Source organism: Miniopterus natalensis, chromosome 1 (genome assembly GCF_054644295.1).
Source record: "Miniopterus natalensis isolate mMinNat1 chromosome 1, mMinNat1.hap1, whole genome shotgun sequence".
Classification (NCBI taxonomy): Eukaryota; Metazoa; Chordata; class Mammalia; order Chiroptera; family Miniopteridae; genus Miniopterus; species Miniopterus natalensis.
The window spans coordinates 96,480,237-96,498,304 of record NC_142081.1 but is presented as its reverse complement, the minus strand read 5'-3'; the positions used below and the strand labels follow the sequence as shown (position 1 = coordinate 96,498,304).

The window sequence follows — 18,068 nt, the reverse complement described above, 5'->3', positions numbered from 1 at the left end:
ACCCTGAGAAGAGATCTAAAATTAACCACGATTTGGGACTTTTTGAGGGCAGAGGAGCCAGGGCAGTATGGCTTCCTGAGACTCTGCCACCTTCTGCTGCCTTCCTGGATGTGGGAGGAACCTTGGGGCTTGTCTGACCCCCCATCCACTGCTGACTGGGTGGGGCACTGAGAGGAGGAAACCTTCTGGCAGTTAGAGGTCTGGGTAGAAAAAGCACAGGACCAGGATGTGAGTTCTGGGGCTGCCATTCACCCCTAGTGACCTCAGTGTCCTGACCTGAAACAATGAGCTCAGTGAATGAGTGAGGCCTGAAGCCCTTTCCCTCAGGCAGTCCAGAATCTCCACCTTCCAAGGTCAGAAGGGAAAAACACACAAGGGCTTGGGTTGTAGAGTTATGGTCAGAGGACCTAGAAACGTGGCCAGAGTGATGGAACCAGGGCTGGAATGTATATGGGCATTTTCAGGCAGAAGCAGTGGCATAGCATGAAGGTGCAGAGAGGGTATGAGTAGGAGGAGCGAGGGGCTGGGGGCCACACGCTGAGTTCACAGACTCCCACACCTTCGCTGCCAGGGACAAGCCAGTTCATGTGATGGAAAATGAGCCCAGCAGCTATTCTACAAAGAGGTGGGAGCTCTTCTTAGAGCCAACTACAACACTGTCTCTGGTGGAGACTGGCTACAGTGGCTGGTGGACTGGGTCATGGCTCAGTGTGTCACCAGGGTCAAGCATGTGTAACAGGGATCAGAGTTCCTTATGTGACCAGGGCAAGTGCTCCAGAAACAGGACTCAGTGTGTGAGTAGGTTTGGGGCTCAGTGTGTGACTAGTCAGGGCTCAGTGTGAGCAGGGTCAAGGGCCAGTGAGTGAGCCTTGCGTGTGGGTGAAGGTGGCCCTCTGAAAGACAGAAAGGGGGAAACTTCAGCTATAGCCACACTCAACATCAGTGTTTTAAACACTAGGAGGGCTAAACAGAGCTGCCACTACAGCCACTGTGTAACCTCTGACGTTGCTGCCTCTGATCTGGCTCTGGAAGATTCCCTTATCCAACCCCATGTTTGTTCCACTCACCGAGGCTCAAGAGTGGCCACTTGGAGTGATGCTAAAACACTGAGCAACTTGCAGACCTTGGCCATTGGCCACACCCACCTCCCCTACCACCCTGCCTGCAGCTGGCCCAAGGCACAGACCCCAGTCAAACCTGCCCTAGCCAGTCTAGCAGAAGAGAGTCTAGAGGAGCAGGAAGGCTCAGCCTCAGCCTTGTCTATCTTGGCACAAAGAGCTCCCACAGAGCCTACCACAGAGCAAGTGCCCCAAATGCTTTAGATATTATTGTTAATGGTAATAGTCATAAAAGAAAGAGAAAAAGGAGGAGGAGGAGGAGTACAGATCTGTTTTACAGTACAGCAAGGTGAGGAGTTGAAAAGCCACCACCTCCATGAAGCTACCCAGGCTCTGCCTCTTCTCCCAGAGTGGCTGTTCCTTCTTTTTGACTTATTTCAGTGTCTCTCCAATGCTGTAGCTTAGTCAGGGCCTGGCATATAGTGGGGTGAATTCTGAGGTGGGATGGGTGTGGGTTGGAGAGGCAGCTCACATGACTGTGAGTGCTCTTTGGGGACCTAGGGAGGCCTCTCTGCCCAGGGACCCTCCATGTGGGTGCACCCCACCCCCAGCCCTCATTCCCCTCCACTGGCTTCCCTGCTGGTCTGCTAAATTATTGAGGAGTGCTAATGTGTGTGCTGGGAGCAGGGCCTCTGCCACCTGCCCTGATGACCTTGGCCTCTTTTTCGTTCTCATGCCTGCTCCCTGGGGTGTCTGCTTTGTCCTCCTTTCTTATAGCCCCTTCCCCACTGGGTCCAGTGGGCAGAATTCTAACTGCCTCACATTGCTACTAGCTGGTTAGCATTTAAACTTAGGTCAGTAAAAGTAAATTGAGCAAAAGTGTGTGCGAGGCACTGGGGACTCCCAAGAGGCTCTGCCACCAGGGAGGGGCAGGGACAGTCATCTGTGTGCACCTACTGTGTGTCAAGCACTGGTAATGCTTTCCCAACCTGACCTCCTGAAAGATGGGGGCCTCCCCAGTTTACTGATGGGAAGAGTAGAGTCCAGGGAAGTGAGGAGCCTGCTGGTGAATGGTGGGTATGGGCCAATGGCCTTGAGGCTTGCCTTTCAGACAGGGAACTGTAGGGGAGCCAGTGGAGGAGAGCTGGCCCAGGAGGCTCTTGTCAGTAGCAGTGAGAGTATGAAGGGCAGCCTCAGGCCACTGCATGGGGCACCTGCTAGGTCATGGGGCCTGCTCCTCTCTGCTGGGTGTCCCTGCCCTCTGCCTCTCCCCTAGCTCAGCCCTGCTATTCTCCTGTTCCTCCAGCCACCTTAGGGGCCCCAGCCTAGCTCTGGGTCCTCCTACTGTGCCCACACTGACTTCTGTCACGCTCTGAGCCTGCTGCATGCCTCCCCCTTTCCTCAGATGGGCCTGATGGTTCTGTCTGCCCACAGAGGATACCCAACCCTTCACCATCAACTTGCCTCCCTCCACCTCACACTTCCTCTCTGGCTTTCCATCTGTCTTGGGGGGAAGAGGTGCTTTCACTCCAGTCATATCACCCCTGTCCCCACTATGACCCAGCCCTAGTCTCAGGCATTCCCTTTCCACAGCTCTTATTTGGCTTCTGCACCCACCGCTCCCCTTTTCTGGAGAATATCTGGGTCTCCCAAGCCAGTGGCCATTTCTGGTCATCCCTGCAGTCTTTTAGACTACAGCAGAGGCCCCACTCCACCTCTCACTAATAGAGACTGATTGACAGCAGCCCTGGACTCCCACCGGGTATAGCCCCAAGTGGCTGTGAAACTTTTTGGGTCTCAGTTTCCCTTTCTGTTGAGTGGGCCAGAACAATGCCTGGAATATAGTGGGCATTCAGCAAATTCTTGGTCTGCTCACCACACCTGAGCATTATGCAGATCAAAGTGGATTTTAAAATATGTTTTTAGTGATTTCAGAGAGAGGGAGAGGGAGAGATAGAAACATCAATGATGAGAGAGAGTCATCGATTGGCTGCCTCCTGCACGGTCCCCCACTAGGGATCGAGCCCACAACCCGTGCATGTACCCTGACCAGGATTGAACTGTGACCTCCTGGTTCATCGATCAACGCTCAATCACTGAGCCATGCCGGCCGGGCTCAAAATGGATTTTAAAGGGCTTTGCAAAGTTTGACAGTGCTGTTCAGCCATGAGCATCCTTAGTGCTCAGCTGTATATTGCTGCTATCGGTGTTATAATCACTGCCCTCACTGCAGATTCTGCCTCCTAAATACCTCTTGCATCTGCCCCTCCTCACCATCCCTTTACCCACCTCAGGCCCCATCAGCTCTCTGCTGGCCACTGCCTCAGTCCTCACTTGGTTCACCATCTTAGGTCTTTTCCTGTGTACCCATTCTCCACTGGTGGCAGCCAGAATGAATGGGACCCTGTCCCATTTAAAACCCTTCAGCCTCCCATGGCTGATAAGAACAGACACCTCAGCCCAGCATACAGGCCCTCCTCTTCAGCCCATTTTTCATGTCCCTGGGCCTTGAGACCTCCTGCCCCCTCTCCAGTGCTTTCAAACCCAACTCCCTTTTCGTTTGAGACTCTCTCAAAGATCCCTTCCCTGGAAGCCCTCCTTGACCCCAAACTTTGTATTGGATGCCCCCACCCTATTCTCACAGCTCCTTGGGCTTCCCTCACACAGTCCCTGAGTGGTGATCTCTTATCTCCCTCTGTGCCTCCCCCCCACCCCTTGTCCTACTAGTAACTAGACTGTGAACACCCTGATGCAGAATCTTGGGCATTTTTGTTCCTTTAGTTCACAAAAAGCGATACAGAGCATTTACTGAATGACTGAGTGAGTCAATCAAAAAACAATCTACCCCCCTCTCCCAGGCTGTGGAGACTCTGGGCTAGACCTTTGGACTGACATTGAGGAGTGGGCAGCACAGCATGCCTCCACCTGCCCTGGGTGGCCTTCCTTTCTGAGTGTCCTGCTGGACTGTAGGCACTGTCCTGGAATTGTCCCCAGCACAGACTCCCTGGCCCAGCCTCATGCCTGCAGTATCAGTGGCTGCACCTGCAGTGGGGGATCCTGAGCTGTCCCAGGGCTTTACTATAGGCCGAGGGTGTCACAGGAGTCTGAGAGGCAGAGACTAGGGTCTGCAGAACCTCCCCACCTAGCCATTCCCGGTCAGTCCCCCCCCTCCCCCCGCTACAGCGTTTTGGCCCATGGCCCCCCTCCCAACAGGTCCACCCTGCCCCTCTTGTCCTAGCCTGGCCTGAACACCTCCAGTGCCTCAGCACTGAGCCAGGAACCCAGCACTGAGTCCACCTCTACACTCTGACTTGACTTGACCTCAGCCCTGCCCTGTGCCCTGGCAGTCCTGCAGATGTTCTGGGTACCACCTGCTCTCTGTTCTGAGATTTCTAGCTTTCTGGTCCAGCTTCACTGGTGCTGACCAACTTCCCATGAGTGTTACCCTTCAGTGAACCAAGCTCATACCTGCTCCTGGTTTCCACCAGCCCCTGCCTCCAAGCCTGCAGCTCTGGGCATCTCTGTGTATCAGTCCTGAGTGTGGGAGAGGCTTAGGGAGGATGGAAAGAAGGAAATGCTGCCCTGTTCAGAGGGAACCTCTAAGCCTGAAGTACCTACCTGCACACAGCCACCAGAGACTGGGAGAGCCGGGAAGGTGGGGTTCTGCTGTAGGAGATACCCATGGGTGGTAGTCAGGGAGAGATTCCTGGCGGAGATGGTGGTGTCCCATGGGGGACAGTGAGGACGAGGAGGAGGGGACAAAGAGGATGAAGTCCTTATCAGAAGGGAGAGCAGCACAAGCAAAATTGTCCAGAGTGCCCACTCTGCTGGCCTCTGGACCAGCTTCATTCCCTCCCACAGAACAGCACTCGGGTGGGTGTTATCAGCTCCATCTAACAGACAGGGAAATGGAGGTTCAAAGAGGCTCAGGGACTCACCCATGCTCACCCACTGTCACAGAGGCATTGTCAGGCCTCCACCTCAGGTCTGGCCTCTCCATAGGCTCCTAGGTGGAGGGAGTGAGGAAGACTCTGGGGAAGAGGGCTGGAGGCTGGCATCTGCCACAAACCAAGCATCAAAAAGCTTCTAACTGGCTTTCAGGGAGAGGGTGTGGGAAGATGAGGGGTGGCTTTCTGAGTTGATCCTGTCCCCTCCTTAGGCTCTCCTGTTGTTTCCTCCCCCTGTGGGAGAGCCCTCACTATGAGAGGTTCCTGTCCTTCGCCCCTTCCTTGGAAAGGCCGGCAGTTTGCCTTTTCAGAGGATAATTCCCCATTATACAGAGAGATTTAGTCTAATAGAAGCCGACAGATCATTCAGGGCAGTAATGTACTCCAGCTTCAGGTGTTTAGTTTTCATGGCCTGAACTTCCAAATTAAATGCTCCCTGCCAGTGCCTTGCCTGTGCCCTCCCTGCCTGTAACCATGCCTGCAAAGATGGAGTAGATTTCCCCCTCTCTCCTTCTCAACCCTTCATTTGTGGGTTCCTCCTCCCTCCTTTCTCTCTCTTTCTTAAAAAAAAAAAAAAAAAGTCTTCTTAAATATTCAGTTGAGAGGCTGTTGCTTAAACCCCGGGAACAGGCCCATTGTGCTCGCTGCCAGCAGGCATTGAACACCTGGCTGGCCCCAAACACTCTCTCAGCCACATGGCTGGGCGGTTTGCTGCACCTGGTGAGCAATCTGGGCGGCTAGACCTTCTAACCAGGCATGGGCAGATAGAGGCTGGACAGATGGCAGCAGAGGTAGCACTTTGATGACCTTTCATTGATCAAGAGAGCAGCTTCTGGAGCTGCTTCCTCCTGGCCCCTGGAGGGTACACTTGTCAGTTCATCTGTTTCTGCTGCTCTCTGTCTTATCTTTGTCTTGCCTTCTCAACCCTTTCTCTGCTCCCCTTCTTTGCCCTCCTTTCATCTGCTCACCAGGCTGCCTATTTGAACTGCTTTGTACTTCTGGGCAGACAGCAGGGAACATGGGAAAACAATGGGTATTTGGAATCAGCCAATCCTGGGTTCAAATCCTGACTCCAGGACTTATAAGCTGTTTCTGTTTAATATTTTGAATTTGGGCAAGTTCCTTAATCTCTCTGAGACTTCATTCCCTCACCTGTAAAATAAGATGCTGCATCCTGTGGGTTCAGTGTCTAATGTGGTGAAGAATGGTGCTGGGAGTGGCAGCTTGCCCTGCCTTGGTGAACCCAGTGTCCCCTGGGGAGACCCTACCATCTAATGCTCCAACCTCTCCTGCCTTCTCTCTGCTCCTCTGGCCTGGAAAGGGAAGGGAGGTCAGGAGGGGTGCTTGGCAAGGTGGGCTCTGGATCCCCCTGGTCACAAGCTGCCTGTGTAGGTGTGAGGGAAAGAATGAGGCTAAGTGGGAGGGACCCTTCTCCTTGAGTTCATTCCCTGGATAAAGCTTAGTGTCTGGTTCTAGGTCTGGCTTGAAGGAACCAGCTTTTAAAGGGCTGAGGCAAGACTACCAGGGAAAAAAGGAGAGTGGGTAGAGAAGCAGTGCCTTTGTAACCTGAGAGGAGGAGACTTCCAGGCTAGGACTCTACTCCCAGGTTTCTGAAGGATGGGCAAAGAGCCTCTAACCTTTATGGATGGGAGGGATGGGGAGTCTTGGAAGCTGGATGGAAGCCTAGGTTGGAGTGGGGGAGATTCCTGCTCCTTCCAGGGCAGGGAATAGCAGGATGACCATTGGGAATACAGGAGGGGAAGGTCCCTAGGTGTGGGAATATAGAGAGAATCTGGGGCTGATGAGCTGTGGGACCTTGGGCTGATCCCATTCCCTCGCTGGTCCTCAGTTTCTTCATCTGCTAAATGGAGTTAATTATCCTGCCCTATCTGCCTCATGGGTTGGGCAGAAGATCTAGTTAGAGAATAGATGGGAATGTCCTGTGATCTATCATAGTGTAATAATAGTAACTATCATCCTGAGCATTACCTTGCTTTCCCTTCACTCTTTGTAACACCCACTTTGATCCACGAAATCTAGCTCTAATTCACATGTTGACAAAATTGAAGAAACTCACAGCTGAAAGCAATTTCCCTTTGTATTTAATGCAGACACCACCCAATATACATTGCAAACATGGTCCCCACACCTCTGCTTGAATACTCCCAGGGACAATGAGCTCACTACTCCTAATGCTAAAAAAAAGATTTGTTTTCCTAAAGTCTTTTCTCACTGGGCCTGACTCTGCTTTCTGGGCCCATAAATGCCAAGTGTCTTTGCCAAGGATCTGAACTCCCCAGGGGACATGAGTTCCAGGCCTACCTCTTCCTGACAAGGCCCCTGTGAGCAGACTCATTTTATCAAAGACCTTTTGGACAGATACACTAATGACTGGGCATGGCTGTCTGGAGGTGGTTGTACCACCTCCAGAGCTGAAGTGGCTCACCCAGCCCCAGGGTCTCCTGGCCACCAGGCTCCCTTGCCACTTTGTGCAGCTGGCTCTGGGAACTACTTTCACCCATGTTTTACTCTCTCTTGTCCACTTTGGCCCATTCCTAGAGCAAGTAGAGGGCTTTGTACAGCAGAGTCTGCCTCCTTAATTGACCCCTCGCCAGGCCGGACCTACCTTCAAGGTTCCACCCTAGTCTTTGCTAAAAAAGTTGATTATCACTGGCATTGGCTCAGCCCTGCCACTGACAGTGAGAACCCACCCAGGGAGCCGGTCTGACCCACTCTGGACATGGTTATTTAGCTAACCACTGAGCAATCCAGCCCAGTTTTCTGTCTCATCCATAGGATGTCATGAGTGCATGGTCATCCTTTTTTCTTTTTTTGCAATTGATTATTTTCCAATCAGCAAACAGTCCCAACTTATGGCTTTCTTCCTTTTTTATGCAACAACTGTCCTCCAGAAAAAGCAACAAGTCTGCCCTGGCCAGGTGGCTCGGTTGGAGCATTGTCCCACACACCAAAAGGTTGCAGGTTTGATTCCCAGTCAGGGCACATACCTAGTTTGCAAGTTTGATCCCTGGTTGGGTTGTGTGGTACGTACAGAAAGCAACCAATTGATGTTTCTTTCATATCAGTGTTCCTCTCTCTGTCTCTCTTTCTCAATCTCTCTCTCTCTCTTCCTCTCTCTATAAAAAGCATATCCTTGGGTGAGGATTAAAAAATAATAAAAAAAAAGGAAAGTGATCTTACTAAGTTTAAATTCATAATTGGAAATTCTTCTTTTAATGTCTCCAGGCTTGATTGGGGGAGGGGTTGGAAGCTACACCTTTCTTCTTCCCTTCCAGTCTATTCCCATAGCCAGAGAAGGCACAGAAGCCCAGCTCTCTAGCATAGCTGCTGTAGTCAGTTTCACCTTCAGTTGACTCCTCATGCTGAACTTGTCTTTAGGGTTCTTTGTAGCCCACTGGAGCATCAGAGTCTACATTCATGTCACACTTGATGATGGACATGGCCTTGTCAGGCTTGGTCTCATCATTCACAGTTCATAGATCTTCTTGTTGTAGTTTGCCTTTCCCCAGTAGTCAGACAGGCAAAGTTTCTCAATGCATTTTCTAATACTGCTTTGGGGTTGGTTATGTCCAGGAAGTCAGGGCTCTGAGGCTGAAATTTGGAGTTCATGGCCACTTGAAGATTGATACTCTCCACCTGAACCAGGCCCCCTCTTTCATCAGCAAATCCTGTATCATCCAGTGTGGAAGGTAATAGATACCTTCTTTAGTCACAAATTCTAGTACACCGCAGTGCGTCTTGCTGTCTGAGTTCTTGGTTAGTTTAAACAGCATGGGGTACTGTTGAGTTGGCTGAGTTGATTGAGGGCTGAGGGTGGCATAATTACCTTCCTGCCTTTCTTCACATCTGACCTGCCATTAGGCCCCATGAGCATGGACATGGAGATGCAGCTCTACTACATGGAGAAGCATTTCTGGAAGACCCAGGGAATCGGGCTGTCAAACATGTTGAAAGAGAACATGATGGCACCTCTGCCTCACAGATGCCATTAGGTCTAGGGAATGACATGTCATCCTTTTTGAGCAGCCAAGAGGGGAGGTGTGGTTATCTGGCATGAACTCCTCAAACTCCCTATTGTCTTTCCTGGTATTCTATGTAGAATGGACATGAAACTCACTAGTCTAAGCCCAAATTGACTTCCTCTTTTTAAAACAAAAGGGGAAGGATGCCAATATTTGTAAATGCCAGTTCTTCACATATATAATCTCACTGGATCTTCATCACAACTTTGTGTGGGAGGATTGTGGTTACCACTCTGCAGATGAGGGGACTGAGCTTTGGGAGGTGAAATAACTTACCCAGGGTCCCAGAGCTAGCAAGGGACAGAGCCAGGACTCAAACCTTGGATGGTCTTATCCTCAATCTCATGCTTTTCCCAGATGCTACCCCTCACCCCAGCCCCCATGCTTCCTCCTATAATTTCTCACAGGTTCAGCCAGCATATGCTGGGCCATGCTCTGTGCCAGCCCTTCTGCTGCCTTCCTGTCCAGCCCTGCTCTGTCTTTTGGACAATCTTGTTTCCTGCCAGCTAGAGTTTGGTGCTCAATCTTTGCTCCTCCCTAAAACCACACACTGGGGCAGGGAACAGAGCATGGGCTTGGGGGAAGAAAGATGCCCCCCAGGGGATGAGAGACTTTGAGGGGGGAGTGACAGTCTTCATGGGTAGCTCATCTGCTGTGATATTTTAGTAGTTATATAATATTTAGTAGTTGTGTTTGATTTGGGGGGTCTGGTGTAAAAGCAGTGCATATCTGCGGTAGAAAATCTAGGAGTCACCCTCAATGTCTTTAACTTACCCCACCCTCACATCCAGCACATCAGCCAACTGCTGTTACTTCTGCTACAACTTACATGCTGAATCTGGCTAGTCCCTCCCTCACCCTGGCCAAGCCTCATCTCCTTGTCCTTGAGCAACTGCAATAGCCAACCCACTGGTCCCCAGCTCCCTTTCAATCCAGGCTCTACTCAGCAGCCCCAAGGAACTTCACAATGAAGAAATCATAGCAGGTCCATGTTAAAACCCTCTAGTGTCTTTTCATTGCACTTGGGATGAAATCCAAAGCCCTTTGCCCTCAGGGCCCAACCTCTCTCTGCAGCTTCATTTGCCACAGTTGCCCCCATCTCTGCCCACCTCAGAAACACCAGCTCTTTCCTACCTCTGCTCTTTACCCACTTCTTCCACTCTAGGCATGATGAAATTTCTTACCGTATAGGTATCATTTCAAATGTGACCTCTACAGAAAGGCCTTCTCTGATCCCCCAGCTGGAGTAACCCCCTAGCCCTGCCTAAGTACTCAGTGTGTCACATTACAAGGTTTAATGATTTTTTTTTCTTGTAAGAATTGATTTTTAAAATTTATTTAAATTTTTTATTGTTGGCACTATTGCAGATGTACCCCATTTGTCCACCTCCACCCAGCCCCCAACCCCCCTCCCTTGGCCCTCACCACACTATTGTCTGTCTATGGGCTATGCATTCCTTCACCTCCCTTTATTCAGTCCCCCCCATCCCGCTCCTCTCTGACATCTGTCAGTCTGTTCCTTGTATCCATGCCTCTGGTTCTATTTTGATTATCAGTTATTTTGTTCATTAGATTCCACATATAAGTGAGATCATATGGTATTTGGCTTGCTCTGACTGGCTTATTTTGCTTAGCATAATAATCTCCATGTCCATCCATGCTGTCGCTGAGGGTAAGAGTCCCTTCTTTTTTACAGCTTTAATTGTACTTATCACTGTCTGGAATTATCTTTGTTATTCATTTGCTTATTATCTGTATCTCTCTCCCCATGAGAACACCACATTTGTCTGTCTTGTACTCCACTGAATCTTCATTACCCGTAATACACCTAGCATATATTGCTCAATAAGTATTTGATGACAATGAAAAATAACACAGAAACATGTAAAGGAGAAATACAGCATCATACAATTGTGGATATAGTAGCAGTTAATAATGCAGTGTCTGTGTGTGTCTGTGTGTGTGTGTGTGTAAGCTGGGAATCACCTGTCCTTTTAATGATAGGCTTGGGGTGCCCGGGCCTGAAGCACTGGATGCATGGGAGACACACACATGTGGTCATATGCACACATATGCATGTGTACACACACATGCATGTGTACACACACTTTTCCTTATTCAATGGCAGTGTGACCTCTGGTGAGGCCTTTTATCTTTTTGGGCCTCATTTGTTCCACCTGTGGAATGGAACAGCCTGGACTGGAGGCAGAGGCCTGGATGCCATGGCCTCTTGCGGTTAGCCCTTGCCGGTGGGAGGAGTACACAGACAACTGTCTTATTGCGTTGTGCTGAAGGAGGCAGGAGCTGTTTATTGAAGTCCACCTCCACACAGGACTACCCCACCCTGTCCTCTGAGATGAGGACCTCACCCAGGCAGGGGGTAGTGGGGGAGGGGGGCAGGAAATTGATAGAAAAGCCTGGAGACATGTGATTTGCTGCTGGGAGGTAGATTACCATTGCAGTAAGTGGCCTGTTGGATGCATCTGTAGCTTTAATTTAATGTTTTTATTTTTGTGTGTGCTTGGTTTTTAAAAAAATCTTCAGTACATTTATTTTATTTTTTGAACTTTTTTCTTTCAATTGCTACAAAAAGAATTTCCATGAAATTAAAAAGGGGAAACACACACATCTGTGTTTCCACCACCCCAAGGCAACAACTGTTCCCTCCCTAACCCTTGATCTTTTCCTGTGAGAACGACTCTAGAACCTTGCACAACATGTGGGAAGTACAAGTGGCCCTGGACCTCAGGCAAGTTACCAAAAAAATAAGGATCTAATAATTGCACCCTCTTTCTGTTGTGTAGATTATGAGATAACATAAAGCACTTAGAAAGGTACCTGACACTTAGTATGTATTTGTTAAATAAGATGAGTAAATGGGTAGAAAGGACAGGGCATCCATAATGCCCTCATTCTGGTACAAAGAGGCTGCTGTGAGATCTGTCCTTAGAGTTAGCAAGCAAGATTTCAAGCCCCAGCTCTGTCCTTACTACCCATGTAACCAGGGGTAGGTATGTGGCTTCCCTGAGCCTCAGCTCCTCCATCTGTAGAATGATTATATAATCTGAACCCCATGATACTGCAGTGCATCCAGTGGTAACGGATGTGAGTGGGCTCAATGAGCATGGAGCCCTGTACACCATGGCAACGCAGCCCCCACCCTCATCTGTTTTCTCAGTTTTCTCCCTCAATATTGTTAGGTAAACATTGCTACATGTTGCTTACCTATCTCCACCTTTATCATTTTTAATGGCTGTGTAACATGCCATCAAGCAGAACTGTCATGATGCACTTTGTCATCTCTATTGTGGAATGTTTAGACAGCTTCCAGCATCTTGCTATTATAACTAACCCTGCAGTGAACAGCTCTGTGCCTCAGGAGCACTTCCCCTCAAATGGATGATTTCTGTAGGCAACCTCAGGGGCATTCATTGAGGGTGCTTTGCTGGGTGGATAAGGGAAAGGCCAGCAGCAGTGGCTGGGAGAAGGAGGTCCCTTCAGAGGTAGTCGGATACACTGTCACAGAAGCAGCAGCACGGGTAGAGGGGCAGCAAGACCCTCAGCGTGACAGTGCTAAGCATGATGGGAAAAGTAGAGCATCTGGCATGGTAGTGCTGTGCATGATGAGAAGAGCAGGGCATCTAGTGTGACAGTGCTGAGCATGATGGGAAGAGCAGGGCATCTAGTGTGACAGTGCTGAGCATGATGGGAGGAGGAGGGCTTTGGTGTGACAGTGCTGTGCATGATGGGAGAACATGAGGCCACTATGGGAAGTACAGAGTTGGTGCTGTGGAGAGTTGGGGCTAGGAGGTAGAATAACTAGGTTCTAGGTTCGTCTTTACCACGTACTTGCTACGTGACCTTGGGCAAATTCCTTCCCCTCTCTAGATCTGTTTTCTCCACATATTGTGGCCAGGGACTGGGCAAGAGTTGTTCCAGAGCTGTGCTATCCATTATGGTAGCCACTAGTCACATGTGGCTATTTTGATTTAAAAGTAAATTAATAAAATAAAATAATTTTTTTGGTCACGCTATCTACATTTTATTTAGTTTTTAAATATATCTTTATTGATTTCAGAGAGAGGAAAGGAGGGGGAGAGAGATAGATAGAAACATCAATGATGAGAGAGTCATTGATCGGCCGCCTCCTGCACGCCCCTGACTGGGGACCGAGCCTGCAAACCCGGGCATGTGCCCTGACCAGGAATTGAACCCCAATCGCCTGGATCCTAGGTCGAAGCTCAACTGCTGAGCCACACCCAGCTGGGCGCTATCCACATTTTAATATCCAGTTGTAGCTAGTGGCTACCACATTGAGCAGCACAGGCATAGAACATTCCATCATTGCAGAACGCTCTATTTGACTGGGCCTGTCTAGAGACATTTCTGGAAAGCCAGTCAGCCTTACTGTGTTGTGATTCGTGATCTGTCATCATACTTCATATGGCCAAGAAAAAGGTGAACAGCCCTTAGCTCAGAGGACTCTAAGGACCTAAAGAGGCTAAGTGACTTTTCAAATGCCAGGACTCTGGAAGTATCCTGAGTCTAAAAAAGCTACACACTGTTTCTCTCTGCAAAGTTTCCAGCTTGGCCTCAGAGAGAAACTGGGGAAGAGGTTGGGCCCTGCTAGGGGTGGCCACCACCCAGGGATGGTGCCCAAGGAAGATGGCCTGAAGGCAGAGTAGGTGGTCTCCTGTTTCCTCAGATGGGAAGGTCCTTGGAGGTGCTACATGGCTCTCTGCTCATGCCTGAAACACCACTATCTGTTTCCTTGGGTTAAACATTATCCTCTCTAGGATTCTTTTAGAAGTCTAGACTAGAGATCAAAGAAGATGGCTGCCTCACTCACCTTGCCCCACTCTGGCTGCCTCAGGCCCTTGGCCTAGTTCTGCGCACTCACTGAGAGAGGAACTGTGAGAAATGAGTCTATAGCACTTGAGGGTGAAGCTTTTCCACCCCTTCCCCGCCACCAAACACACACACTCTGGCAATAGCACATGGATTCCAGCTGTACCTGCCCCCAACCTTCTCTTCTCTTTAGAGGGCAGACGTTTGCCAATGCTCTTCTGCAGCCTGGAGAGGGGGAGGGGGAGGGGCCTGGGGGAAGGGGCAGTAAATAGGAAAATAAGATGTGAGGTGTGAGGAAATGAAGACAAACTTGACTGACTATGGTCTCTCCTTTGTCAAGGTGTGGCCACCATCTGCCCTACCCCGTGCCCAAACGCCCCTCTTTCCTCCAAATGAATCATACTGTTCACTCTTGCTTCTGTTTTCTAGGGATCCAAAGGTCATGTTCTGTCTTCCCTGAGCCTGTGGGGCCACACAGCCTCCCACCAGTATTCCAGCACTCTGGCCCTGTTCAGCCCCTGGACCACCTCCCAAGCTTCCTTCTCATCCCAGCCTGGGTCAAGGGGACTCCTCAAGCTTCAGGACTCAGTAGGGCACAGTAGCAGTCATGGTAGGTGGCATCTGTATTCTGCCCACTCCCTGGTTCCTTGGGATACCTGAGCCTTCTTGGTCCCTGGAACAAGAAGGATATCTTTATGAACACTGTCTGTCAGGATCCCCTTGGTTGCAAATAATAAAAAAACTATTTCAATAAAATAGTCAGCTCATGTAACCAGTGTCCAGAGGCAGGACTTCAGGCGGGGTTTGATCCAGTGGCTCAGACAATGCGACCAGCATCTGGTCTCTGTATTCCTCTGCTCTTCTTCCTTGGTGATGGCTCTGCTCCTAGTGACATTTAACAAGATATGGCACAAGATGTCTGCCAGCAATTTCTGAGGCAACTTGTTTCCAGGTTTAAATCTGGGGGTTGGGGCAGAGACAAAATCTGCTTTCCTGATTTTGTCTCAACCCAAACCCCAGATTTAAACCTGGAGTTGATCTCTTGTGCCCTACTGGAAAGATTTGGATCATCTTAATCCTTTAACTGGGTCCACAGGGCTTGGAAACACTATGGACTGGGGGCCATCCTCCCCCAACTGTATGACCAGGAATGAGGGGAAGGTGTTTCCTAAAGGAAGTTTATGGTCCTACTGGCAGGGAGGAGATGCCTCCAACTGGGGGAGGCAAATAAATAATCGTTATAGATAGAGTCCGCCTCATGCTCTATTTCAATGCCCAGTTTAGGATTCTCCTCCAGGAAGCTTCTGCTGACTGCTTCAGCCAGTGATTATCTCCTTTAGTCTATCCTTTAGCTCCACCCTTTTTACAGATGGAAAGACCAAAGCTCAGTGCTCATTTTCTCGTGAATACTCTATTGGTTATTGCATCAGTGCCAAAGTGAACTGCTTTCTTTGCCTTGGCGGCTAGGAAACTCAGCTGGCTTGTGGCCAATTTCTGATAAGTACTGAGGATGCTCTGACATGCAGTTGCTCAATAATCTTGCCTCTGGCTTTATCGTCTGCTCGCTCATTTTTTTTCTTGTTCCATTTTCTTCTCTTACTTTTTGGCTTGTGCTGTTCTCAGCAACATCAAACTCTTTTAGAAAAAGGTAGGTATAAATAACCAAGAGTGGTTGTAAATGAAGCATTCAGTACCAACTATAGCCAAATGCTAGGCCTTCCCCTTCCTAGGGGCAGCTGAGCTGGGGGCTCTCCCCCAAGCCCAGGGTCAAATCTTTCCCCAGGGAGACACCAAAGCCTGATCATGGTGGCCCCAAGACAGTGGCCACCCTGTCCTCCACAGGTAGTGAATGGCATTGTTCTGCTTGCTACCTGCTTTTCTCTCCCCTCCCCTCCCCATCTTATCAGGAGCTAATAGAAGAGGCTGGGAAACCCAGTCCTCTGATAATTAAATTTTCTTAATGGATATTCAAGTGGAGTAATGAGAAGTTTAATGCAGTAATTAGATTTTTCTTTAATTAATTAAAATAAGAATCATGTGTCTTGCCAGCATTACCTTAACTCTGTGCTTGAGAGTAGCAGGCAGAGACAGTGGGGAGCTTGTCTGGGTGGGTGGAGGCTGAGGCGTGGTACAGCCTTTTGCCCTGGCACTGCCATTCTCAGAATTAAGCCCAGATCTGATGCCCACTCAGGCCAATCTCTGATTCGGCTCCCATTTCTGAGCCCTGTGAGTGCCAGGCCTGAGCTAGACCCAGGATGGAGGTTTCAGAGCAGGGTCAGGTAAGGGTGGCTTAAAGCAAAGAGCACTAAGAAAGGATTTCAGGCACTGTGACAGGAGGAGGCAATTGGGTGGCACATCTCATTGCCATATGCCAGCTGACACCTTCACCTGCATGCTCAGCTAGACCTGGGTTTACTTCCATTGATACTAGATTAGCTGGGCTAATGGAGTGGAGGCAATGGAGTAGATAATAGAAAAACCTGAGGTAACCCACAAACTACTTCTCCTTGTCTTGGGAATGCATCCATGCCACAAGGCTGACCCCTTCCTGTGATTCTGAAGGCCAGTTAGGAATGCAGGAATGCACTTCCCACCTGAGCCACCTCTGCTGTGATTGGGGCAAAGTGAATGTGAGGCTCCCAGCATAGTTATCTGGAGTGGAACACAGGATAGGCCTTGTCAGGGTGAGTATAGTGGTGACCCCAAAGACAGGCCCTGATACCCCAGAGGCAGGATATATTGTTTTCAAAGCAATGGGTAAGACTGGAGAGATTCCTGAGCTTTGGGGAAAAGGGGAGCAGAAAACTTCCTTCACTGAGGCCTAATCTCAGTTCCACCCTGAGTCTAGCATTGTCACGGATATGTCAACAGAGAAACAGGTGTCTGGGTAGGAGGGGTGGATGGCCCTCTTTTTCCATTCCCACTGCCAGCTCTACTGCGTGTGGTCAGGACTCCTGTGCCAGGCCCCCAAACTCTGGAATGGGTGAGATGAATCAGACATTGTCGCTGCCCACAGGGCTGGTGGGGGAGGTGATAAGCAAATAGGGAATGTCAGCCTAGTGATCAGAGTTGAGGTGCAGGAGACCCAGAGGGCTGAGAGACTGTGGGCTTGCATTTAGGGCCTTCCTCTGGCACCAGGTGGGAGGGGAGGTGCTGGAGGCAGTCCAATGAGGAGGTTGAGAGTGGGTCTCTGGGTCTCAATGAGGTGACAGATGAGGTGGATGGCACCCATGGAGGGGTGGGGGTCTAGGGTAAATGATTTTCCCCCCAAGTACTGGCCGTGACTCCCCCAAGTCACCCTCAGCTCCTGGTCAACCTAAAGACTCACCTATGTGGTTTGATGGTATGCCAGCACTGGGCTGAAAATATTACCTTATAAGAAAGGTGTTTTTTTCTCCATTTCATAGAAGAGGAAATGGAGATGTGAGGGACTTGCCTGACGCTACTCGCCTGTAGCAACCTGGTGGAGCATGTTTTTCAGGGAGCCACCCCTGTCTCCTCAGGTGTGCCCCCAGATGTGTCCATCCCCCATCCCTGGGTTCCAGGGGCTGCAAACCACTGTCTCATTCAGTCTTCTCAAAAGTCTGAGAAGGCACATTATTTTCTGCAATTGAGGGAACCAAGGTCAGGAACTAGGCCACAGTCACATAGCTAATTGCTAAGAGGGGCTGCCTGACAAGCTGAGATTGTCCGGATTGCCTCCTCCTTGCCTGCGAGCAGTTCCCCCTCCAAGGGCTTCCAGCAACCTCCCCCAGTCCACTGCTGCTTCCCTACTTGCCTTGTGCTCCAGCCAAAACCAGTGACTCCTCCCCAACACTCCCCACACATTCCACTTCCAGGCCTTTGCTCAAGCTGTTCCAGCTCTCTGGAGCTCCCTTTCCCAACTCCATCTGCCAGCATCCTCCTCATCTTTCTAGGCTGGCCCAAATGTCACTTCCATTTCTTAAAAATTTTTCAATTACAGTTCACATTTAATATTATTCTATTAGTTTCAGATGTATAGCATAGTGGTTAGAAAATCATGTACTTCACAAAATGTTTCAAGTACCCACCTCGCCCCACACATAGTTATTACGATATTATCGACTATATTCCCTATGCTGTAATCTATATCTCTGTGATCATTCTTTTACTATCAATTTGTACTTCTTAATCCCTTTACCTGTTTCACC

General features: G+C 49.7%; 1 protein-coding gene and 1 pseudogene across 3 annotated transcripts in view; one reads left to right on the top strand and one right to left on the bottom strand.

Moving 5' to 3' along the window:
- The window catches only part of LINGO1 (leucine rich repeat and Ig domain containing 1), a 220,733-nt gene that overhangs the window by 124,054 nt on the left and 78,611 nt on the right, over nt 1-18,068 (top strand). For all 3 annotated transcript variants that reach the window (XM_087824104.1, XM_087824098.1, XM_016214200.2), the window contains one exon: nt 14,326-14,506. In XM_087824104.1, coding sequence (XP_087680230.1) covers nt 14,504-14,506 — 3 coding nt within the window. In that variant the 5' untranslated portion in view covers nt 14,326-14,503. The remainder of the gene's footprint in view (nt 1-14,325; nt 14,507-18,068) is intronic.
- Nucleotides 7,877-8,987, bottom strand: LOC107538055 (ubiquitin recognition factor in ER-associated degradation protein 1 pseudogene; annotated as a pseudogene).